Below are 25,330 nucleotides of genomic sequence, written 5' to 3' on the forward strand. Positions count from 1 at the left end.
GCACAACATGCTGTTATAGCACAGAGGAACGTGCACCTCAGAAGGAGATGCTGAGGAGAAAAATGTGCACCCCTTTCTTTAGACACTCTTAGGAACTAAAGCAAAATATAAGCTATGGTAACAGGATGCATTTGATGAAGGCAGAGGATATGTCATGAAAACGAATGGGATAATGTGTTGCTTAAAATAAAAAATGTAGTATCACAGAATATAATAATGGTTTGGGTTGGAAAGGACCTTAAAGATCATCTAGTTTCAACCTCAACTACCTGCCATGGTAGGGACACCTTCCACTAGACCACTTTGCTCAAAGCCGTGTCCAACCTGGCCATGAACACCTCCAGGGATGGGGCAGCCACACTTTCTCTGGGCAACCTGTGCCAGTGCCTCATCACCCTAATAATAAAGAATTGCTTCCTTATATCTAATCTAACTCTATCCCCTTTCAGTTTAAAGCCATTACACCTTGTCCTACCACTACTTGCTCTTACAAAAAGCCCCTTACCGGATTTCTTGTAGCCCCTTTAGGCACTGGAAGCTGCCATGAGGCTCCCTGGAGCATTTTATTCTCCGGGATAAACAAGCCCAACTCTCTCAGCCTTTCTCCATAGAAGAGGTGCTACAGCCCTTTGAGCATCTTCGTGGCCTTCCTTTGGACTCTCTCCAATATGTCCATGTCCTTCTTACACTGGGGACACCAGATGTGGATGCAATACTGCAGGTGGGATCTCACTGGAGCGTGATTTGGGCTCTAGAAAATCTCTCTATGTCTCTGGTGTAGCTTTGGACTGAAAAATTATTTTTGTCTAGAAATACCAGGGCTTCCCTGAATGACAGGCAAACATACATATGAAGGGGTAACTTTTGCTGTCACTTAGGGGTACCAGTCACTTAATGACTTAATTTCCTGTTCTAATGTCTCCTTCAAGCTCAAAAGTTTCCCGTTGCTTTAACTTTCTATGCATGTAGCTATTCTTAGCTTTTGTCTCCTGGAAAATTGAAGGAACGTATCAAAATATTTTTTAAGGGAGGTGGTCCCTCAAGGGAACTAGAGGCATTGCCAGTAATTTAACTGTCAGGAGCTTTATTCTTCAGAAGAAATATGGTGTCTTTTTCTTTACTACATTTTTTACTATGGTACCTCCACAGAAAAGTACCCTGGTCTTCAGCTCCATGAGTAGAGACATGCAAGAATACCAAATGACGAAATGGTAGTAAATGGGAACACAGCATTTATGCAAGTGTTGTTAAAGCTGCATGTAAGGATCCCTAATGAAGATTGTCTTGAATCCTTTTGCAAGCAAATAATAATAATAGTAATAAAGATCTTATACTTTGCACATGGATTTTAACTGATGCTCCCCACTATTTTGCTGGTGAAGCAAAGAAGGCAGCAGGATGCTCTCACACCTCCAAAGGCATTTCTCTCTTGTGAAATGATGGTCCACTCACAGAAATGCAATCCGCGCTTCTTGCTCTTTCTTCCCCTGCACTCTGAGGAGATTCCTTGTTAGCTGTTCAATCAATAAAAAACATATCTTCAACCAGTAGTATATCAAGTTTATTAAAACAAGGGTTTGACAGTTAATTCAATTGCTAACAAAGTTAGAGTGTGGTCAATACAAAAAAAAAAAAGTGGCCTCACAAGTGAGATACATATATCCTCTAGATGCAAAATTACCTGATATTATGGTGCATTGGATGGATACAGACAAAAACACGTCAGTGAGAATATACTGTGGCTATTTTTTTCCATTCCCTTGTAGTATTTAAGGTGTACACTCTCTCATCAGAGGCTCCAAGATTGTCACTTGTCCCTGCACAGGTCTACTCCTGATATGAAAACTACAGAAAAAGATTTTGCCCCCTTCCTTCTAACTATTTGCCCGCTACCTCTACACACAGGCTACCCTTTGGATACCATTCCCTTTGTAAACCAGTGGTAATAATCCTTTTTCCTTCAATAGCATGGAACCAAGCATATTCCCTTCTCCTTCAACAGCATGGGACCAAGCACTGCAGGAGTTCACATGGCATCATTTGGTCAGCTTGCAGTTATGCCACTTAGTTACTGAAATACGGATTTGGAACATGAACTTCAGTGAAGACTTCTGATAAAACTCTGCGCTTAGATCAAAGCCAGCATAAAGCAATAGAAATAGATTGACTTTGCGATTGAACATAACCCTTACATAGCCAAGAAGAAATGTGACTTTCACAGTGATTTGCCAAGTACTTTTCCACCTGGCCAGCAATGATTTGTTTTCTGCATATTTCATACAGAGCTGAAAATAGCTAGCTGCAGTTATTTTTGTTTGGGAGCAATAATGTTCAGTTTGTAGATTGCTTTCTCCAAGACAGTTCAGAGCACTGTGAAAGTCTCTTCACTGACAGAAGCCTTCCTTTGTGTGGATTCCACATGGAGGGAAAGCATTCAACTTTTTTTTTAGCTTACTTATGGGACAGGCTGCTTTCCTGGAAAATATTACAAAACTTCTTATCCATTTTTTTTACAGAATGAGGTGATCAAATGTAAAATTTAAATGCAGTCAAGCTGAGTCTGGAGCCTGTTTTCGCTTAATTGCAAGTGGTCTGATATATAGGAAATGCATTTTAGAAAATATTTGGAGACTGAAAAATGCATGCAGCCAAATTACACATAGGTGTAGCTTTTCATTGTTTTATAAACAGCCCTTGTCCTCTTCCTTCTCTGCTGCCACTCTTTCCTCTTGCTGCTGTTTTAGTGTTTTCCCCTTGCATTCAGTGTCAGGGAGTTCAAAGTAACTGAAAGTTAATCCTATGAAAAAAGGGACCAGTTTCCTCCTTGGAGCAGGTAGGAGGTGAGGGGTGAGGGATGCCTTTGGCAGCAGTTTGCTGTCAAACTGGCTTACCTGTGTGGAGGAAACCACTGCCTAGCTCCCTAGCTACTCAAGAGTATTATTTGGACCAAAATAATTTTAAAAGTTTATCTTTGGGCCCCTGCATGGGATCTGAGCTCCCTAACCTTGCTTTCAGCAAAGCACTGGCAACACTGCACATCAAAGCAAGTGTTGAAACAATCTCAAAGGAATTGGTGCACACATGAAGAGCTACGGCCTGATGCTACGTGCACCCACATCCTGCCCTCACTTCCAGCAGTCATCTTACTCATGCTGCCACCATTTGCTTGAGATCTTTATCTCACCTGACAACCACTGAAGTGTTAAGCAGAATATCTCAGTGGCCTCCTCAGAGTGGAAAATTCAGAAACGTTAATGCCTTCTAAGGAGCATGAGCCAGTGCTGGGTCCTCTTTGGTTCTTTGCCTGCTTTGTAAGTCAGCCTCAGCAGAAAGTGTCAGTGCTGCTTTATGTTCCTGCTACCTGCAAACCCTTGACTGGTATTTTCAAAGGGAACTGACAGGGCCCTGTGAATCTGATGGGTATCACAGCATCTGAACCATGCACCTCTGCACATACAGGGAAATGGAGCACAGAGATGTTCAGACACAGAGGTGAGCGGCTTCTCTTCAAGTCATCAGTTGAGTATTGTGAAATGAAATAAATGGACTCAGGCAGCAAGTTACATCCATTTCAATCCCTTTTCCTGGGAACAATGGACAGTAGAGATACATCTGTGCTGCTGCACAGAAGAGGACGAGTGATAACACTGAGGTACCTGACCTGTGATAATCCTACCCTGGTTTTAGCCCCAACAAGCTATCACAAAGACACTTTTGCTCCAGAGATGCCTGGCATTTGTGCCATCCTCTGGCAATGAATAGTATGGACCCAGTCTAGACGTCCCATCAGGACTGTATATACATCATTCTGCAGCTCTGGACCAGCTACCTGCGGTACAGACTTCTGATTCTTGCTTTGAAATTTTCAGCAGCAAAGTAATAGAGGATGGGATCGAGGCAGCTGTTCATGGCAGCGAGGCAGAGGGTGACCACCAGTGCTTTGTGCATGGGCAGGTTGGCCTGGCTGCAGCTGCTGTACATCAGGTGGACAGTTCGCAGTATGTGATATGGCAGAAAGCAGAGGAGGAAAAGGATGAGAGTGATGATGATGGTTGACAGTGCCTTCTTGTGACAGACTGCCTTCTTGCACTGCGGACTCCTGGACTTGAGCAGCGCTTTGATTGCAAAGATGTAGCAGAAAATAATGATGCAAAAGGGCAGAATGAAGCCCACAGCGAGGACAAAGCTGTTCATCATGAGGAGCCTGTGTGTGCTAGAGGGGTGGAGGTCCAAGCACTTGACTGGGTTTATGTACCCAGCAATTCCCTTGGTTAAGAGAGGGCTGGAGACTGCCATCACGAAAACCCATATAGTCGCACATATTATCCTGGCATAATTCATGCTGGTTACCTTGCAGTGTTTGAATGGGTAGACAATGGCTTTGAAACGAACCACACTGAGCACAGTGAGAAAATAAATGCTGCAGTACATGTTCACATACAAGGTGTACGTCATGATCCTGCAGACAATATCACCGAATATCCAGTGTGATCCCAACAGGAAATAACTGGCCCGAAAGGGCAAAGTGCTCACAAACATGAGATCTGAAACAGCCAAGTTCTGCATGTAAATGTTTACTGAGGTCTTCCTCTGCGAAGGCTGGAAGAAAACGTAAATGGAGAGGCCATTTCCGACAGCACCAAAAAAGAAGATAAAAAGATAAATGGTGGGATAAATAACTTGCTTGAAGCTGTCGATCGTACACTTGAAGGAGCTGTTAGTGAAGTTGTCGACTAGCACCATCTTGGAAATATTCATAGTCAGGAGCCAGGCTCTCTGTCTTTCTGCCAGAGTAAAAAGAAGTGATGTGAGTGCTGTATTACAGGCAGGGCAGGGAGTTCAGCTATTCAGGACTATTTTGTTGAGGGCAGAAATAGTAAGATGTGGATGACAGTGTAAAGTAAAGGTTTGTTACTGAGTAATTAGTTGTGATGTCCCAGTAAATACACATCTCAGAGTGTAAATCCCCAAGTCATCTCTGAACAGTTTCACTATTACAGCAGCTGATTGCTGTCTCAGCCTATGAAAGTGCTCCCTTTTAAAGGTGAGTGCTAGTGTGTGTGTTTTAATGGCAGTTCTCAGATGTTCTCTGTGCAAAACAAGCCAACCTGCTGTCAGCCATTTTGTAGCAGGCAGGTTTTGAGTCCTCAGTTACCTGCCATGGAAACATCAAAATCAGAAAAGAAATTGCTGTCTGCTGGTAAGGCTGCAGTTCAGATTAGGATGAAAAGCCAAAAGAACTGAATTTGCCTTTTGGAACTACTGAAATTTTTCTGGTATGTTGTTGGCAGAGTGTCACTGAACTTTCCCCAGCAATACTACAGATACATGTCAGAGTGTACAGATTAAGGAAATTTTGACCTTAAACACTGTGTAAACACCGCTAGTTAGACATGGTTCCATTCTTAACTCCCTCCTCCTTACACTGTATATCTTCTTTCCTCTCAGTTTCTGATGGATGCCTATGTCTCTTTTTGTGGGGCCTTTTCTTCATTTACCACTTTCTCAACCTCTTTTGTGTTCAGCTGCTCTGCATCAGACAGTCATCTACACGCACTGCAGCTTCCAAGGAAGCCTGTGTTTGCAGCCCTAATGAAAATGGGCTGTGAGAAAATGGGCTGTGTTCACAGAGAGTGACATTTGTCCTCCTATGAGGCTATAATTCAATCCAATCAAAACCACCCATCACTAAAACACTCTAAATAATAGTTTTTTTCCTCATTAGAGTCTATTTCCTTGACGAGCTCCTGATTTCTTCTCCCAGCTGACCTACAGCTAGTAGTATTTTGAAAGTTCAGTATTGTTGCTTGTTTCATAGTGGGAGCAATTCCCTCTGTGCATCTGCCAACATATTCTAGAGACAAAGCATGGAAAATTTTAGCTTGAAAAACAGAACTACATGGCATCCTAGATGCATTAGTTTGCCCCACTGAGAGTGATAATGAGTTGATGGTGCACAACTGTGTCCGATCTCTTATTCCAAACCTCACTGGCTTCACAGTTTGGAATTAAGTTATTTGCACAGGTGGAGAATCCCTAGGGGAAAAGAGGGTTCTAGATTTAGGTGCTCTGGAATCCCAGTTACCCAGTGCAGTATTCACAGTGTGCTTAAATGGGAGGTAATTTGCAAACTCAAGCCATGGTGTGGCAGCCTGAGCTATGTTAGGGCAATGAAGCTGGCGAAGGACCTGGAGCACAAGTGTGATAAGGAACAGCTGAGGGAACTGTGAGTGTTTAGTCTGGAGAAGAGCAGGCTCAGGAGGGACCTTATCACTCTCTAAAACTGCCTGAAAGGGTGTTGTAGTGAGGTGGGGGTCGGTCTCTTCTCCCAGGTAACAAGTGATAGAGCAAGAGGCAATGGCCTCAAACTGCACCGAGGGAGCTTTAGACTGGAGATTAGGAACAATTTCTTCACAGAGAGGGTGATCACACATTGGAACAGGCTGCCCAGGGAAGTGATGGAATCACTGTCCCTGGAAGTGCTCAAAAACTGTGTAGATAAGAGCCTTAATGACACTGTTTAGTGGTGGACTTGGCAGTCCTGGAGTAATGGTTGGACTTGATGATCTTAGAGGTCTTCCAACCTAGTTGATTCTATGATTCTATGATTTTGTGTTCAGAGCAGCCCACAGTATCTTCAGGGCAGCATCTCAGAGACATCTGGATCATACAGCAACCAGATGTGTCCTAGCAGTCACTTTTTACCCAGCCCCACTGCAAAAGGGAGCATGGGAAGTGCAACCCTTAGGCTGGGCTTTCAAGAACCTACCCCCCCACATCATGGGATGGGAGCCTGGTGGCTTGAGGAAGAGAACATTCACTCACACCAGTGTTATGCCCATCCCTGCAGTGTTTGAAATTATCCCTACAGAAAATACAGTACATACTGAGCTTAGGAGCACTGAAGACTTGAAGTGGGCAAACTGTATATTGAGGCTCAGCAATGCCCCAGACTCAGTAAACATATCCTCCTAAAGGAAATCTCCTTTTTGGAGACGCTCTTTCCTCATGGAGGGGAGAAACAAGGTACACTTCCTAAGAACAAATCTTTTTCAGTCAGTAGGGTTTTGAATGGGTTTGGTTTTCTGTAACAAGTGGCTGTCTGACATACACATTTTCTGTACAGGATGAAGGGTCAGCTTTTCTCCTGATTGAATCTGATCTCCTGATTTTGCAGGGAAACTTTGCAGCCTGAGGTACTGCAAAGGGAACAGCCCTTTTAGTTGTTTCTCTATGGCTCAAGCATCCTTGCTTTTAGAAATCCCAAAACACAAGGAAATATCAGTGAAGATATCTGCAACCTGTTGAAGCATTCCTGTTGTGTGTTAAACCTGTGAGTTAGAACAGTCAAATGAGGATGAAGAACTTAGAGCATGGATAAATTCAAAGCTCTGTTGAGCACTGCAAGTGATGCCTTGTGGCCCACCACTATCTGCTGAAGGACAGGATTAGGGCAATGAAAATTCAGCTGATGAAAAGCCCTTGTACAAGCACAGAGGCTGAGGCACTTTTCTTAGGCTCTTCATAAGGGGTTATGCAGCTAACAACTACCATTAAAACTGCTTTCTTCTTCCAGCTAAAGACCTTTAGGAAATTAGATGCACATGTATAATTGAGAATCCTTGGACCTGGCAAGAAAGCTAGTTCTTGACTTCTTCTCCAAATTATTCAAACAAAACTTTCAAGCCATTATAGGATGTCTAAGAGCAAAGGGCTGGAAAGCAGTCAGCTGAAAGCTGTTCACCACTATGATGCCTGCCCTCCATCAAGAATCAAGAGCAGCACATGCAGTAGTCATGCATAGATGCTCGTATTACAGATCAAGATAGAAAGGAAGGTGCAGTGAAAGATACATTTCAAGCAGCAACAGAGGAGAAAGGGGGGATTTTATGCTTCCTTGAAGCCAAGAGCTGTTTACCAGCCAGCTAAGGCTAGGAGATGGCTCCTGGATAAATAGAAAGAATTGATATCTAAGAACAGGCAATAAACTGTTTTCACTAGAGTGTCCAGATAATCTCCTGGGTCAGGAATGAACAGGGTGGGGTTGGTGTGAAAGAGTGGACCTACAGAGTTCCCCCAAAGAAGGGAAATTGGTGGTAAGATCTAACAACCCCCTGAGAAAAAAAAAGGGGAGAGATAGGGACAGTCTGAAATGGGATCCCCCTTAAGCAGTACTGCAAGATTTATCTGATGCATACCATCTAGCAGGACATTTTTTCTATATAGGAGTTTCCCTTATGGAAACTATCAAGCAGGAGCAGCTGACCCATGTCCCAAGGCTCTGACAATCACCTGTCAGGAGACAGAGAGCCTTTCAGCTGAGCAAGAAAAGGAAGGCTTTTCTGATGTAAATGCTGTGTAAGTAGATTAGATGTAGAGTTTGGTGGGTTTTTGTCTTCACCTCTATGAAGTGTTTTAGAAATATTTATGATTTTATTAGTATGAATTTTATTAACAAATATTTGCCTCTTATTATAAATAGCATATATATGGTAAATTATATATATTTGTTATGAAGAAATATTTTGCCTTTTATCTTAGTCTGGCTTGAGTGTGATTTAAGGTAAGGAGATTACAGAAGGACATTCTTTGCCTAAGGTGAATCCAGTACCTTTAGCAAACAGATGGGTGTACAAGCCAGGTAGGGAACTGATAAAAGCAAATTAGGAAGAGATATGTTTTATTGGAGGAGATACTAAATAAATAAAAAATGCCCCCCAAACATAATATTTTAAGCTCAGGATGCAGGTAGCAGTCTAGCAGCAGAGTAGGGGCTACCCTGTAAATTGCCCAGAGTGTGACGTTTATGGCTGCCTCCCTGGGGCAGGTTTTGTGCATGCATATGTGGGACAAGGGGCTGGGGACATGGAGGGACAAGGATGGCTCTCCCGCAGCAAGAGTGGCTTAGCAGACACAGGGCAGGAGCAAGTCAGCCTGGGGAACAGATCTCATGAGATACCTGTGCAGATTACTTGGGGTGCAGGAGAGGAGCTGGTGTTGGCTGTGGTTGTTGTGGGCACCAGGGATCAAAGTGGGACCCTAGGGGCTTACCTACAAGGCAAGAGAGAAGCTCAGGTCAGACCCAGTGTTCCAGTGCATGCATGAGGCAGCAGAGAGGAGAAATTTAGGTATGTAAAGAACTGAGGGATCTTTGAGGATAAAGGGCAGTGATACAGTAGTGAGAGACTGCACTGTACTAGGAGTGATCCAGGCTGCTGGTGCTGCAGACTGAAAGGTTTGCAAAGGAGTATTTAATGAGAATAAACTGGGGTTCCGATGGGCATAAGAGTGAACTGATGAGACCTGCGAGGGCAGTGAACTCACATCCAGTGCACCTCTGACAAGGTCAGAAAGGAAATAAAGCCTAACTGGAATAACCAGGGAAGGCAAATCCAACTGCCCACGAATCCGGTTGTCTGGCACATGCTATCTTGAGCAACTGACCAAAAGCAAATCTTAAATGTAATACTGCACCAATGCTCAAAGCCAATAATGGGACTGGGGAGTTGGCAGGCTTGGTATGAAACAGCAACCCTGGTGCAAGAGGAACCTCAGGGACCTGCAAGAGAAAGGATAATTAGTGGAAGCCTGTGTTGCCATGCTACCAGCTTTATGGTAATGATAGTGTAGGATGCACAGGTGGAGGAGTGGCACTGTGCATGAAGGACTATATAATTTGCAATAGCATAACAATATTATGGCTAAAGAGAAACACTACGGAGTTCTTGTAGGCAAACATCCCACAGACTAATCATAAAAATATAGAACAAGGAATGAACTACCAAATTTCTCATCATGATGATGACAGTCATCAGAAAATGTTAAGTGAGAGTAGGAAGCTGAAAGCAGGTAGCAATAGCAGGAGATTTTGGGTGCCTTTATAAAGATGTGATGCTTCAGCAAAATGAGATATAATATCCATATGCAACAAATGCCTGATTGCTAGAATAATGAGCCCTGCAGCCAAATCCGCAACACAAGATGGTATTCTGTATTTCATCTTTAGTGCTGCACATGTTCAGCAGGTTTTGGTGGAGGGAGCCCTGTACTGGCAATCACAGTAGAGCTATGTTTGGCAGCACTGTGGGACAGAGAAGCAGTCCCAAATGGAAGAACCCCACAGAATTATGGGGTCTCTTTAGAAAAAGAAGCAGAAAATTCAACAAAGCCTGTGTTGGAAGCCTACATTCCTAAGGAAATAGACGCTTTAATAAATATTGAGACTGATGCCTATCAGTAGGGTAGTTAGCAAGACTATTGCAAGGAGATCACCATTTAGAAAGCAGAAGGCTTGTCCAGCAGAGGAGAACAAGAAAGCCTGTACCACGGCAGATCAAATATGGAGAAAAAACTAAAAGCACCGAATAAAAAAAGTGGAGGACACCTGGTAAAGGATGCTCAGGCTGACAGTAAGTTTTGTAAACCTGTTGAAATATGAAATACTGTTAAGGAACTGGCAGGGTTGCTTGGTGGCAAAAGATCTTTGGGATATGAAGGCCATAGTAGAGAAACTCAGTTAATTCACTCTTCCCTGCCAAAGTTATCGGGGTATTTTCATGCCTGATGCAGCAAAGCGGTCAGAGGAGCCAGGTCCACTCAATGGATATGTGCAGGAAGTACTAAACCACCCAGATAAGTGGGAGAACAGCAAGTAATAAGTACCAGATGGCTTTCATATGGGTATCCTGAAGGATCTCAACCATGAGACTGCCAGCTAAGGCATGTAACCCACCATTACAATCAGGCACAGTGCCATGGAACTGGCACGTCACCAGTGTAGCTCTCACATCTACAAGAAGGGCTTGAGAGGGCAGCTCAAAGGCCATAGATCTTCTCAGTGCTGGGAGCTACCAACTGCTGAGACTGATTTACACCTTTGCTATGTTGTGGGGGTCTGTAATGAAGAATGAAGGCACTGAGCTCATTGAAATGCCAGTCTGATGAGAGTTAGCACATCTTCTGAAAAGGGAGATCCTGCCCCATTCACCTGCTGAAATGCTCTGAGAATGATGGATGAAGAGGGTCCAGGGGTCGTTTTATATGTATGTATGGATATATATGCATTTATACAGTTGCATTTGTCAGCCTTTGACAAAGTTCTGCACCAAGGGTTTCTTAAGGAACTAAACTGTCAGAAAGCTGGAAAGCATGGGTTTTGTGCCCTGAAAGCTGGTTGAAGAGTAAGAAGCAAAGTGTGAGGCTTAATGAATTAGCAGTGGAGTCTAGAGCTTAGTACTCGGACCAGATTTATTCAATATATTTACCAATAATCTGGAAAAGATGGTTATCCAGGTTGGCAGATGCCATACTGAAAGCCTGGCAGATGAGCATTAGTGTATTTTAATATAAGGTTATGCATGCTTTGAAAAATAATCTGAACCATGTCTACATAATATGAACTTGAAGTTGGTTGTTACATTCAGGAAAGGGCATTTGGCATTGTCATCACTGACCACTTACTGAACTAATTTCTTCATTGGCTGCAGTAGCACATGCAAACAAAAAAAATGTCAACAAAATGAAGGGTATCATCAAGAAGGTTATGGGGAGCAAAGCAGGGTATCATCTTGTATTAAATCTCCATATATCCCCATAATGACCAGCTCTGGTCTTTGTGTCTAAATAAAGAGATTATGGAGTTAGAGAAGGTGCAGAGAGGGGCAAATGAAATGATCAAGGAGACAGAGCAAGGGCTAAACAGCTTGAGACTCTTTAGTACAAAAAGGAGGTGGCTGAAGATGAATGTGGTCAAGGTTTACAGAGTCATGAAGGGTGAGATACTGTGAATGCACTCTGTTATTCATAGGGCCCTGCAGTACTGGAAGCTGGGGTACTCAACAGAGTTGTTGAGAGTCTGCTTTCAAACAGAAAAGAGGGTGCTCCCCTGTACAGCACTAGGAGCTTGCTGCCACAGCAGATGGCTCAGCAGATTCAAAACAGGACTGGACAAATGCAAGGACTATAAATGGGAAACAGAAGACTGGGCAGGGGTGTGCTCTCCAGTGCCCATGGACAGCATTCAAGAAGCTGGGTAAATGCAAGGGCAAAGCACTCCAGAAGGCGATCAGGCAGGCGATCAGGCCCTTGTGTTTTCTCTAACCAGCCTCTCCTATTGCCACCATTAGAGATTGAATACTAGGCTAGATGGACACCAGTCTGAGCTGCCAGCAAGTTTCTTACAGTCACAACTTGCTCCTAGTTTCTGGAAGTGTAACAACCATAGCTGACTTCACTGGGTTGATCCAAATTCCTGCTGGTGAAGTGAGACGAATGCCTGTAGGGATACTAATACAGATTCCACTCTCTATGTCAAAAACCTATTACTGGGAAAGTAGCATTAATCAGCAGCCTCAGGCTACCCCCAGTTGTAGTGGAGGACAGTCAGTCAAGCCATCCAGCATCTCAGTGGACAACGGAATCAATTTCTATGCCATGTCTGGACAGAAGGACACACTCCTTTTGAAGAGGTGAGGTAAAGGAGTGCTGCTGCTGACAGTGTAAATATGAAAGCTCTACTGTCTCTGAAGGTTAAACTCTGTTTCCAAAGTGCTGTTCTCGGACCTGCTACTCTGGAGCACTGCACTCACTGTAACATGAGGAACTACCAAAGAACACAGTGTTCTGCATATGCAAAGTTACGTAGGGAAATCAGGCTGTTCATTCAAAATAGAGGTATTTGCTATGTTAAGTGATGAGTATATAGGTCCTCCTATATGCCAGGAAAAAGAGATGCTCTCCACATCTATCACAACTGTCTGAAGAGGACCCCAAACACCAGTCTCATGTTCAATACCCAAATAGGAACGCAATTAGGGTATCACTGCTATATATGGGATCACTTGCATTTGTCACTGCACTTCTGAGAAAAACAGAAGTTCTCATTTTTTTTTAGAAGTTTCTATTGGCTTGCTTTTAGCATTTACTTTGTTTCAGGGGCAGTCTTACCAAGAGTAAGAATGTAATGTAATGTAATATTTAGAATTAGCACTGAATTCATCAAAACATGGCATCTTATTAATCTTTCTACATGCACAATAATGGAAAAAGAAAAATCAAGAGTCTGACATTTAACACTTTTTATTTTAAAAGTTTGCCATAAACCAAAACCATGTTTTTCATCTAGTTAAAAGACTCACAATCAGATCCACAATTTGATTGTTATCTTCCATCTGGCAAACATGCCTAGTAACACAAATCCACCCTTTCTTCTGCCAAATATATTTCTAAAGATCAGCTTTCTCATAGAGAACTTTAGCCAACAATCACAGCTTCTAGCAAATAAAAACTTACTGAAAGTAATAAGAAATACAAGTAGGTTGCATTTTAATCATTGCAACATTTTAATCTACATCAGAAAAAGTAGATAAATCCTGTCCTACCTCAACTCGTGCACCTTCTGGAGTGTTCAGTATTTCCTTCTTCTGCTTGCTGTTGCTCACAACTTTCAGGTTTTTTTAACAAAGAGGAAAACCACAAAAGCTTGATGCAAAACCCAAGTGCTGTTTATGGAGAACCACAGAAAAGCAATGAGCAGCAAGAAATGGAAGTAAATCCTGATTGAAAGATTTCCCATCTTCTTAAAACAGAAATGTTCTCAGCTCAAGGAGCTGTGCTAGTAATCACGTGGCAATCTTTCATATTTTCACCCAATGAAAGAGGCTCTGCAGCTACGTGGCATACTGGGAAGCTTTCTGGATTTCTGTATTTGGGCCCACACTTCTATATATGTGCTTTCAGCAATCAGGGTTGCTCAAAATATTAGAGGAGATCTCCATATAACCTTCACATGTCTTGTTAAGAGATGTAATTCTTGGAATTATGGAAAAGACATTTAATAGGGTTATTTCCCAGGCTTTTCATGCAGAAATCAGGAAGAACAACATTGAAAGCAGGCTGCTAGGAAATGGTGTGTAATCTCATTCAGCTCACAGTTCAAGGTTCAGCTTACAGAGCTGAGGGACTAATTTTCCTTGAATTTTGATAGGAACAGAATCCATAGTTAGGTCCCAAGCAAGGGGTTGCAGTGTATGCCTTACTTCCCCTTAACATTTGACTATTTCACAGTGGAGCAACACTGTCTGCACAGATGGGTGCTTGGAGCCCACTGCAGTTATGAAATAGTATCTATACATACTATAGATATAACGGCTTGGTTATTCCTCTTCTGTCAGCCAATGCAGGTGAATCAGACATATTCAAGTACTCTCTGGCTGCTGTGTTGTATTTTGTAGCAGCAGCAAGTTAATAGTCTGTGCATGACTCCTCACCATGGCTCAGTGGATGAGGAGTCTCTAAAAAACCTTCTTGCCCCCCACATTTATGTCTGTCGACACCCCAGGGTGCTTCAGGTAATCACTGTTATCTATCTTCCATTAGCCACTTTTGCTTGATTCTTACTTATCACTCTCCACTGTGGTTCTACTTGTGGGTTTGAGAACAGAAATAGACCTCTCAGCATACTCCATGCAGGGTCATGTTGGCAATATGCAATGGCTGCAAGGATCCATGTTACCAGAGCCCACAAATCCCTATGCCCATGGAAGAGGTATGTATAGCTTGCAAGCAGCTCTGCGGGTGTTGTTTTCAGTGTGGGCTGAAAAAGGAAAACCAGCTTGGCTAGGAATTAGTCTAACACCTTTGGTCTCTGGGGTGAGCACAAAATCTGTAAGTGGTGCTTTTGAACATCTGCCTATATTTGCATTGACAGAGCAAAGTAAGCTTAAAAAGCTCCCTGATCCACATCTGAGATCCACATCAAGGTGAATTTTCAAGGTGCAGCATGACATTGAATTAGGACCCACCTGAGACCACTGCTGGCTAACTTAGACTTTCCCAAATCTCATGGCACCTAAGCCCCTGAATAGATATCCTTTTCTAGCTGTGGCTGTGCTGGATGCTTTCATTACCATCCCAGCTGTTTCCTTGTCTGCCAAGGTCTGCCTGCAGAGTGGCTTGTGTGCACTTCCCAGTCCCATTCAGTCATTGAGAAACACAGACACTTGAAACAGAAGGCCTCTGTTCACGCAGTCCATATGGACTGAAGCAAGGTGGAAATGACCCATAAGCACCGTGGTGGCAGATTTCAAGGGCAGAGCTGTTTGGGAGGGAGCTGTGACATGTGGCAGGAAGCAGTGTGGGGTGTAACAGCCAGAGGACAGCTATGGCCTTGGTGTTCACTAAGGAGATGCACCAGTAACTTGGGCTGCATCTTATCTGCAGCCAGCAGAGACTGCTTTAGGCATTGCAGTAGCAGTCTAATGACATCTCCATCACATGGCACATGGTGATAATCATTCTAAGACTAATAGGCAGGCTGTTCTCAGGTACAGAAGGTCAGAGATTGAAACATGCAGAAAAGTTAGACAGTGATCACATTTTATTTTCCTGAATGTGTTTTGAGAACATCACTTTCACCATATGATAAGGTTATCTTTGTTGCCTGGATAGTTTCCCACACTGACCTTCTTAGCCACCCTGCTTTCTGAATAGTGCTGTTTCCTCCATTTTATAACATAATTCTGTATTTTGCTTTAGCCTGGCTTTGAGTAAATGAGGTTGGCTGCCAGCTCACCCTGCACCTGATGAGCTAGATCCTGACCGACTGCTTGGGATTTTTTAGAAACAGTCACTGAATGACTCAGCTTCCGAGGGGAGTTTATTACATATCTTACTAATAAAAAGCTCAATAATTCTGAAGAAATCTCAGAATATCATGAAGAATGAAAGACTTTCATCATAAGATGATGAGCGTATATCACATATTCAACAGTTAAGAGCCTAGATTATTTCTGAATCTTAAGTCCCATAAAATACGTAGGTGATCAAGGATGTAGCAGAGTGTAAACCACCCCTCTGGGATGCAGTTACTCCCCATCCTGCCTTTGTTTCGGTTCCCTTTTGCATTTTTGGCTCCATGACAGCCCAGTTTCAAGACAGAAGAGCATGAGGGAATGACTCATCTTTGTCCTTCTTCCTCACAAACCCATCTCCCCTCCAGTCCTTCACAGGCATACGCCCATAAAAAAGGGCCACGTAGAAGCAAAAATTTAGACTCTCCGCTGTTCAGCATCTCCTATAGGGTAGTTCAAGTGTCCTCATGGGCTGAGCACTACCTGGTGGGAGTGCCAGTCAAGAAGCCTGTCTCCCACACAACCTGTATAGGCCACGTGGGACATCTCAAACACACATCTTGCTATTACATGTTCCACAGGGCCAGTTGTCTCCACACAGCAATATTGTGTGACCCTAAAGCAGGGTGAGCTTCTGTTTGAGGACACTATGTTTTCTGGCACATCCCTCCATCGCTGCAGTCTCACTGGACAGGTTGTCGTGTCTTCACACCAGAGCAGAGGGGCCTGAAAGCTGCCTGAAACCCAACTAAGTCTTGATGCATGTGCACAGCCCAACAGACTCCTGTGAGCTCATCAGCTCATAGGGCATTGATGCATTTGCACACCAGCTCCAGTAGCTCAGCAACGCCATGGCTGCAAGGACTGTACATGGCAGACATAGCAATACCCAGCACCAGGGAGCTGGAGCATCAGTATCCTAGACAACCCAGATGAAGGAGCCTGCATATTTTTCCAGACACTCATTCCATGTTTTGCTGTCTTCAGGCACTAACTTCCAGCAGCAGAGTTTCACTTTCTTCATGCCAAATAATTCTTGGTAAAAATGGATCTGTCAAAAAATAGAAGGGATTACCTCCACTGAAGATTTTAGTGCTGCATGTCTTCAACATGGCAGCTTAGCCTACTAACACATATCTATCTCCAGAGACTAAAATTGCCTACATTCATTTTCTGTGCAATCCAAAAAAAAAAAAAAACCAGCATCCAATGCTAGTAGCTCATCTGTTGTCAGCCATAAGGCTGCATAGATGGGAAGATGAAAGTGACAGCTGCATGAAGAAGAAGGAAGAACCAGGGGCCGTTTTAACAAGGGTTATTCAGAAACGAAAAGCACAGAAGATTTTCAAGCTGTTTCTTTTGCAACATTAGTAATGACATCTTTTTTATTTGTCTGTGGTCCTTTCTTAATTGTTTGATGTTCATCATTAAGATATTGTTGAGGGCAGAAGAACATTAATATACAGCTGGACTGAAAAAAGACATCTAAAGCTTTATGTAAAATAAACTGTTCCTTTCTGAGTCTGAAGTACTAAACCTGAAAATGTCTTTGCCAGCCCCTCCAAAGGTGGCTGGGGGCCTTGGGAAGAATTGATCGCCTCCAAAAGCCATGGAGCCAATGGCAGCTGGGAGCATTAGTGCTCTTCCAGGAGATGAATTGATCCAGTCCTTGACTCCGAAAAGACTGAACTGAAGCAGGACAAAACAGCAAACACTTTCTAAGGCCATCATCTAAAGTCCACTGAAGCCATTGGAAAGAATAATACCTTTTGGGATTCAAACCTAAATAAGACAGCCTCAGGAAGTGTGACTAGAAAGAAAGAACTTTTTTTTTCACTTCAACTAGCTGAAAGCCTTTCAGATCTAAAATGTGCAAAGTTCTGCATGTTCTGTCTTCTCTGCACTGTGTATCTCTCAAAACCTCTCGCTTAAATTCTGCAGCCATTTGCTAACTACCATGATGCTGAAGTGACCTTCTGCTTGCATTATGCATTTTGAGTAATGACCATCTGTAACTGCAATCTTTATTATTCTGGTTTGTGTGTTAAATATTACAGAGTTGCAAACTGATGGGATAATGAAAGTGCATAATTTTAAGGATTCGGCAATGAGTCTAGTTATCTCTGCTTTAAGATCTGGTCTCCTAAAGACTTACAGTCTGTATACTTTGGCACATGTATGCAATTCCACAGTTCCCCATGCTCACAGCTCTGTGGTTTGATCTGTGTTTACCTCATACTAAATATTCTGCAAATCCTCTGTTATTTTGTTGAGCTGTCCCTTCATACAAATACAGAAACCTGAAGTAAAACAAGCTTCCTTTCTTTTCTTTTTTCTGACCCTTTACAATATCCCTGACTATGATTCTATGACTCAACAGCTGAATAAAAACCATCAGCAATGTACTAAAATCAGAATGACAAGTTGTAGACGCTTTACATCTTATTTCCAATGGCTAACCACTGCTGTAAGATACAACCTGCAAGACTTCCACACAAACTCCAGCTACCACCAAATCCACTTTCATATCAATGTAAACATTGCTAATACTTAGCAAAAACATTATCACAGACAACAATGTGCCTCACCACAATTCCATTCCCTAATCACAGCATCTCAATGCGATTAATAGAATCATAGAATCAGAATATTTAGGGCTTGAAAGAAACTTAAGGTCATGTAGTTCCAAGCTGTCTGCATGGGCAGGGACACCTTCCACTAGACCACTTTGTTCAAAGCTGTGTCCAACCTGTCCTTGAACACTGCCACCTATGGGGCAGCCACACTTTCTCTGGGCAACCTGTGCCAGTGCCTCACCACCCTAATAATAAAGAATTTCTTCCTTATATCTAACTTACATCTCACCTCTATAACTTTGAAACCAAATTCCCTGTTTTTACTGTAATCATAGAATCATAGAATAGTTAGGGCTGGAAAGGACGGGTCACTTTCTTATACAATGCATTTCTAGTGCTAGTTCATGCACTCTCTTTATGTGGGGATGGCTGTGTATGTCCATATACAAGTGTAAGTGCAGTTGCATGTATGCTTTTATATGCATGCACTCACAGAAGTGCATTCAGATACAAGCCCTTACAGATGACCCATCTGTGTGCAGGTATATTTGTACTATAAATGCATATGTACATACACATGTTCAATAAAAAGGTTGAACGCGAGCATTAAGGCTAAATTCTTTAGACCAGAATTTAGGGAGCCATGGGAATAAGTGTGGGACACGAGTTCCCTACTCTTTTCATCTGAGGTTGTCGGGTTTTATCTGCCAGAGTTCCTTCTCCCTGAAGCACATCCCACCCTGCCACACACTGGAAAGCTGCTGTACTGATTAATGCAGTTGCTGCTCTTTACCATAAAGGTTTAAATATGAACTCTGGGTTTCTTTGCAGGAGACAAGAGAAGCCCAAGGTGTGCTGCCACGCCACATCTGCCTGGGCACCAAGTCCATGGGCACCCATCTTTGTGGTTGGTTGTCACCAGCTGAACTTGCTCACCAGCATAACTAGTGCTTGGGACCAGATTGGAAAGGTCTGAGCAGCCTGACATGGGCTGGCCATGCAACTGAGTGCCTGTCAGTCAAGCTTGCATTGGGTTTTACAGCAAAACGGGAAGATAGCTCACTCCATCTTGATTAAACTACCTCATGTTTTGCTTTCAGAGTCCTCAGTGCAATGAGGACAAGCTGAGCAGAGGCTGACTGGACTTCTGTTGCAGGAAGAAAATAAAGGGAAACACATGATTTAATTCAGTTCTGTTTGGCAAAGATGCTTCTTCCACTTTGTTGTTGTTGCTACAAGACCAAAGCTGTAATTCTCTTGAAATACAGAGCATGCCACCAGAGAAGAATTAGCACAATGGTTTTAGCTTTATGTAGCACTCTCAATACTCAGAGGCTGAGTCCTTATAAGAGAATAAACAAAATGAAGTAAGCTGTTTGTTCAGCATGTTCCAGCACCCATCCATCTGCCTCCCTTTGTACTCACAGTCCCTCAGCCACAACTTTTCTTATCCACTGCCATCAAAAATATGACTCATTTTTCACATAATAGATTGGGAGAAAAGCAGAGAAGTTTTTGTACGTAATAAAGCTTTCTCTTTCCCAGGATCTCCTTCATCAGCTCTTATTTTACTTCTCATTAAAAAGAATGACATGATGAAAATGTACTTTTCTAGCTCTGGTTAGCTGCAGCAGGACTCACTGTCTACGCCACAATTAGCTCTGCTTGACTCTTCACAGAACCAGGCAAATGAAGCTTTGGTGTAGTGAACTTTACGACAAGGAATTTATCAAATTCCCAGGCCACAAGGCAACTGTTAGCACAGTTTATACAATTAGTGAATTTGGTGAATGAGGGGAAGTGTCCTCCCCTCTGCCCAGACATTTTATAAGTTCAGCTAGCACAACTTCATGGCTGCAAAACCTAAGTCATTCCAAAGTGACACTTCAGCACTGGCCAAAATGTCTGCCCACTTGGCTCTATCAGGTTTTGAATCGATGTTGTATCACCATTAAAATCATATCCCCCAGCAGATGAAGTGGTTCACATGAGGAGGGTCTACCCAGGTGGTGGCATCTTCACTAACCATCCCTTTTCCATGGCATCATGTTATACTCTGCTAGCAGTAAGGCTGATGCTGTATTCCCATGTTAAGGCCATGTTTGCCTAGCACATTTCTCCCTGCTCTTGCTTCACACATGCTAGTCTGGTTTTAACAACGCCTAGCCTGGCTGATAGACAAGAGGCAAAACACACAGCAGGCAGCCAGTAGATTTCCAATTCAGATGAAATCTCACAGCTTTCCTCACACAAATCTCGCGTTTTCCCACAATTTGACCCTCATCTGCATCACACAAGCATTGCTGTTGCAGGAATCTCACGTGTGTTAGACCAACTTCCCTACAATGAGAACATCACTTGCCAAACAGATGGGGGACTGGTCTAGGCCCCCCTTTTAAGTTTGCTGGGACCACTAACCCACATGTGCAGTATGTGTGGCACCGTGCTAGGGTGAGGAAGGCTCTTAGCAGTGTAAACTATGTCTGAACAGAAAACTGGTTTTTGCATTTCTCAGTGCTGAGCAATGTGATTTTTCTTAGTTGCTACAATCACTATTACCCATGCACAGGCGAGGAGTGTGACTGAGGCTCATAACATCTGTTTGAGATGCTCAAACTTTGCCAGGTTATTTTGTGGTGCTAAAGTTATTATAGAAAGTCACAGGCTTATGTAAGGAGGAAACAAGATAAAGTTAATATGCTTTAAAATTATGGCAGCTATTTATCTTTTGGATCTTAATATTACTTGATAGGACTACATGATGCAGTCTCTAAAAAACATCACTCTGAGGAAAGCTCCACAGAACAACACCTTAAATACATCTTTTGCACTTCATTTGCTCTGTTCTACCCTAGGCATGTCTTAAGTGCATTCAGTAGGATAATAACTATAATTCCTATGAGCTAGCTAAATTACTTCTAGCAAATTTGTATCAGCACTTATATTGTATTAGCATCATTATGTTATAATTTAAACCTTTCATTTCACCACTAATCAAAGGCAATCTAGCTGTCGTGGTATAAGTCCAGCCAGCAAGTATCACACAGTCACTCACTCGCTCCCCCCAGTGGGAGGGGGAGGAGAACTGAGGAAAGGTAAAACCTATGGGTTGAGGTAAGAACAGTTTAATAACTGAAATATAGTTAATAATAGTAATAATAATAACAGCAACAATAATAGCAGTAGTAGTACTAGTACATGTCATTGTAATTATAATGAAAAGGGAGATAGCAACAAGAGAGAGGGAAATCAAACCCAAGACAGACAAATGATGCACAATACAATTGCTCACCACCCACTGATCAATGACCAGCTCATCCCTGAGTAGTAATCATCTGCAAGCAGTGATCATCCCTCCTAGCCAACTCCCCCATGCTTTATATAATGAGCATGGGATTCTATGGCATGGTTAGTTCACGTCATGTGTCCTGTCTGGGCTCTCTCCCAGCTTCTTGTGCTGCTCCGCAATGGCAGAGCATGAGAAACTGAAAGGTCCTTGGTCAGGGTAAGTACTACTTAGCAACAACTAAAACATTTGTGTGTTTATCAGCATTATTCCCAGACTAAAGCACTGTACCAGCTGTGAGGATAAAAATTAACTCTATCTCAGCTGAAACCAGGACACCAGCAAAAAAACCCAGATATAATAATAGTATCATGTCTTACTTTTTAATAATCAAGCCTGCTCACTACAATCTCTGTAGGTAATAGGGTAGTTTCTACATATCAGTATAGCAGTGCCATTTCCCTTTGTCAAACAAACTTCCTAGATTTATGTATCCTCTGCTTGCATATCCACAAAGCTTAAGTACTTCAGTAGGATCAGCAGCATTCTGTATCCTCCAGATACATCCCTAGAAAATTCTGCTTCCCTTTGACTGGCAATCCTGAAAACATCTGCTAGTGTAGGCAAATTGGCTGTGGGAACTGCATGCTCCCACTTCAGGGATGTGTTCTGTGTTTCATTTTTCACCTCTCTAATGCACAGATCCATCACTTGTACTGCTGAAACATATTACAACTGGAACTGCTGAAGCGCTAAAATAAACCAAAACCTGCAAGCACAATTTTACTATGTCAAGAGTTTACAAAGGGCAACAGAGGCTCTTTTCTGTCTGATATGGCAAATCATAGTAAAGAAAACACAATATTTTAAAATTAAAGCTCCCTTTGCTTTAGCATAAGAAACTTTAGCCACAGCTAAGGTCAAATTATATTTGAATGTTTCTTGAGATACAATACACAATGTTTGCAGATCATAGCTATAGAAACAGAAGCATTTTGCTTCCCTTTATGCAACTGTTTAATGGAAGAAAAAAGACTGAGCTAGTGATAAAGATCTGGCCATTATGTATCAACACACTGTTGGGTGACCATCAGGCAATGCTTGTGTTCACCAGCAACATGAAAGACTATAGCTAGAAAGCAGTGGATACCTTAGTAATACACAATGGTAGCCTTACTTAAAAGAGTTATAAGCTCTACAGTAAGAATTAGACCTGCATCTCAGCCACTGTGTGTGTGCCTGGGAAAAAGTCCTTTCTGGTATCAGAAAAAAACAAAAAGGAAAGAAGAAATCTTTACCCTGAAGGCCAGGTTTTGGAAGATCAAACCTATGGATGGACACACACATTCTTCACATCATTGCAAGAGAAAATCAGACGCCAAGAAAGGCCACACAGAATCAGTCAAAATGCTCACTTTGCCTGGCACCCTGCCTGTGACAGGGACAAATCAAGGATGCCTGTGGAGCAGTTCAATAAAAAGTCAAGTATGTAGTGATGCTTCCCCAGAACAGTCTTTCAGCTGTCAACAATTCTTGCTTAAGGATTTGCTGCAGAACTGCCTGGAGATTTAATAACCCTTCATGAGGTTTTCTTCAATGAATTTGACCTTGTCAACCCTTGACAATCACAACATCTTCCACAGAAGAGTTCCTTTGCCAGAGTATGTATCATGGAAAATATGTGCTGCAGAATTATATCATGTACATTATACATATGTACATAGATACATTAGAACTACCTCCATGAAAATCACACCCTTTCATCTTTTTTGGACCTTCTGATTATTATGTTTTTTTGATACTCCATACTACTTCTATTGAAAAGGGGAAGGAAAAAATTGTTCCTTCCTACATACAAAGAAAAAGGTGGCTGGTTCAAAATGAGGATATACCTAGAGAAGTATCCAGTCTCCAGCTGGGCTGACAGAGAAATGTGGGAACAGCAAATTTACATGCTAATTCCCCTTAGTACCTTACAAGTATTTTTAGCTAGAGAGTTTTGTTTGTCTATTCTGAATATGGCTCCCGATGACTTCATTTGTTGGCCCCTTGAGCTTGTACAGAAAAGCACAGTGCATTTGGAAGGCAACATACAGCTTTCCAGCATTAACATGGATGAAAGGTTTCCTTTTATTACCAAACTCGATGTGAGTACAATCAATGTGCATTCAACCTTCCCAGGCCACACACAGTTTTGTAGACCTTTGCCACATCCTCCTGTCATCTCTGGCAAGCTGAAGGGTCCCAGCCTACACACCCATCCAGTGTATGGAAGCTGGGTTGTGTGCATTGGTCATTTTTAACTGTAAACTTTATCTGAGTTAATACCCACTGAGGGGAGCTCTGTGCTACACAGAATGCTAAAAACACAGGTGCATCGTAGGTTTACACAGTGGCATAGTAACATGGGGGGTTTTGTCTGCTCATGAACTCAAACCTGAGATCTTCATACAATGAGCTCTCAGTTTTGAGAGGCAGCAGTGAGCTCAGAGCCCCCCATCTTATTTATAAAGTTAAAAGTGCTGGACAAGAAGGTTTCTGACGTGCATAATTTTGCATCTGTCTCTACTAAATTTCATGTGTCATTTAATTGCTCTGTTATTCATCCTCACATGCTGCTTTTGCAGTTCTGCAGTCAACCCTCAGAATAGCAAAGTATTCTGCATATCATCTTCATATTTTATCTCCTATTTTCTAGATAATAATCTAGATGGCATAATGGGATGATCATTATATGGATCAATGAAGTTCAGGCAAAGACCTCTGAAACACACCTGCAGGAACCACTTCTCACTCTAAAGATTGATCATTTGCTTTTACCCTCTCTCTCCTGATTACTCACCCAAGGATCTTCCTTTCTATCCAATAGCTCCTCAATTGCTTTAAAGGCCCCTTTAGATTTTGATTTTTTTAATATCTTTTGATCATCACCGGGTATGCTGAATCCAGATCTCCTTTATTTTAATAATTTTTCATTCAGATGAGTCCAGTGTCTTTATGTGACACAATTTCCTTTGAAAAATTTCTTCCTTGCTGCAGAAATGTTCTTCCTCAATATGTCTGGTTTATGCATCTATCCACTAATTCTCAACGGTTCTTTAACAGTGTTACTAGTAATTTGCCCAGTACATATGTCAGGTTTCCAAATTAGTGTCTCAATTTCTCACATTAACTATCTTTCATTCCTTTGCTACTAAGACAGCTGTAAGTGCAAAGTTATATATTACCATAAGAAATTCAGCAGTTTCTACCTAGAGCTCCTTCGGTGCACTTTGGATAAAAACCATCAAGTAACAGGGGCTCATTAATGCTAATTCTGCCTGATTGTTCCAAGACATTTTCAGTTAAAATTGAGATATGTTCATGATAAATCCTCTAAGAAGTGGTATCCAGCCTCTTCCTCTGTGAACACATCCAAAAGGTACAAATACATCCATTTTTTTCTGTCTGTGGCTTTTTCTTTCCTGCATCTTTCATGATTTGATTATTTTTGCACTTAATAGCAGCTTACATACAAAATCATAGAATCATAGAATAGTTTGGGCTGGAAATGACCTTAAAGATCATCTAGTTCTAACCACCCTGTCAGGGGCAGAGACACCTCCCACTAGACAGGGTTGCTCAAGGCCCCATCCAACCTGGCCTTGAACACTGCCAGGGACAGAGCATTAACAGCTTCATCGGGTGGCCTGTTCAGTGCCTCACAACAAGGAAAGGTACTTTTCCATTCACCCTATTTGGGCATGACTTCATTTGTTCAAAGGGATCCTTCTTGTTTTTAATAGCATTCCTTTCAATGATGTTTCTCTATGCTGCCTTCCTTCTGTGCTTCCTCTAAT

The 25,330-nt window shown here is 42.3% G+C and overlaps 1 protein-coding gene across 2 annotated transcripts; it reads right to left on the reverse strand.

Moving 5' to 3' along the window:
- Positions 1-1,539: 1,539 nt before the first annotated feature.
- CYSLTR2 (cysteinyl leukotriene receptor 2) lies at positions 1,540-21,535 on the reverse strand. 2 transcript variants are annotated; one of them, XM_031047723.2, is made up of 2 exons: positions 21,498-21,535; positions 1,540-4,784 (listed from the first exon to the last, which is right to left on the reverse strand). In XM_031047723.2, exon 2 carries the CDS (start codon positions 4,756-4,758, stop codon positions 3,826-3,828), a length of 933 nt encoding a protein of 310 aa, XP_030903583.2. In that variant the 5' UTR covers positions 4,759-4,784; positions 21,498-21,535; the 3' UTR covers positions 1,540-3,825. The 2 variants fall into 2 exon arrangements, with proteins under 2 accessions (XP_030903583.2, XP_030903582.2); XM_031047722.2 differs by lacking the exon at positions 21,498-21,535 and adding an exon at positions 13,380-13,560.
- Between the last annotated feature and the right edge of the window lie 3,795 nt (positions 21,536-25,330).

The sequence above is a fragment of the Melopsittacus undulatus genome, chromosome 2, assembly GCF_012275295.1.
Source record: "Melopsittacus undulatus isolate bMelUnd1 chromosome 2, bMelUnd1.mat.Z, whole genome shotgun sequence".
In the NCBI taxonomy this organism is placed as follows: Eukaryota; Metazoa; Chordata; class Aves; order Psittaciformes; family Psittaculidae; genus Melopsittacus; species Melopsittacus undulatus.

Excerpts from the sequence above, each read along its gene's own strand:
- CYSLTR2 (XM_031047723.2), bottom strand. The coding sequence starts at position 4,758 with ATGAATATTTCCAAGATGGTGCTAGTCGACAACTTCACTAACAGCTCC.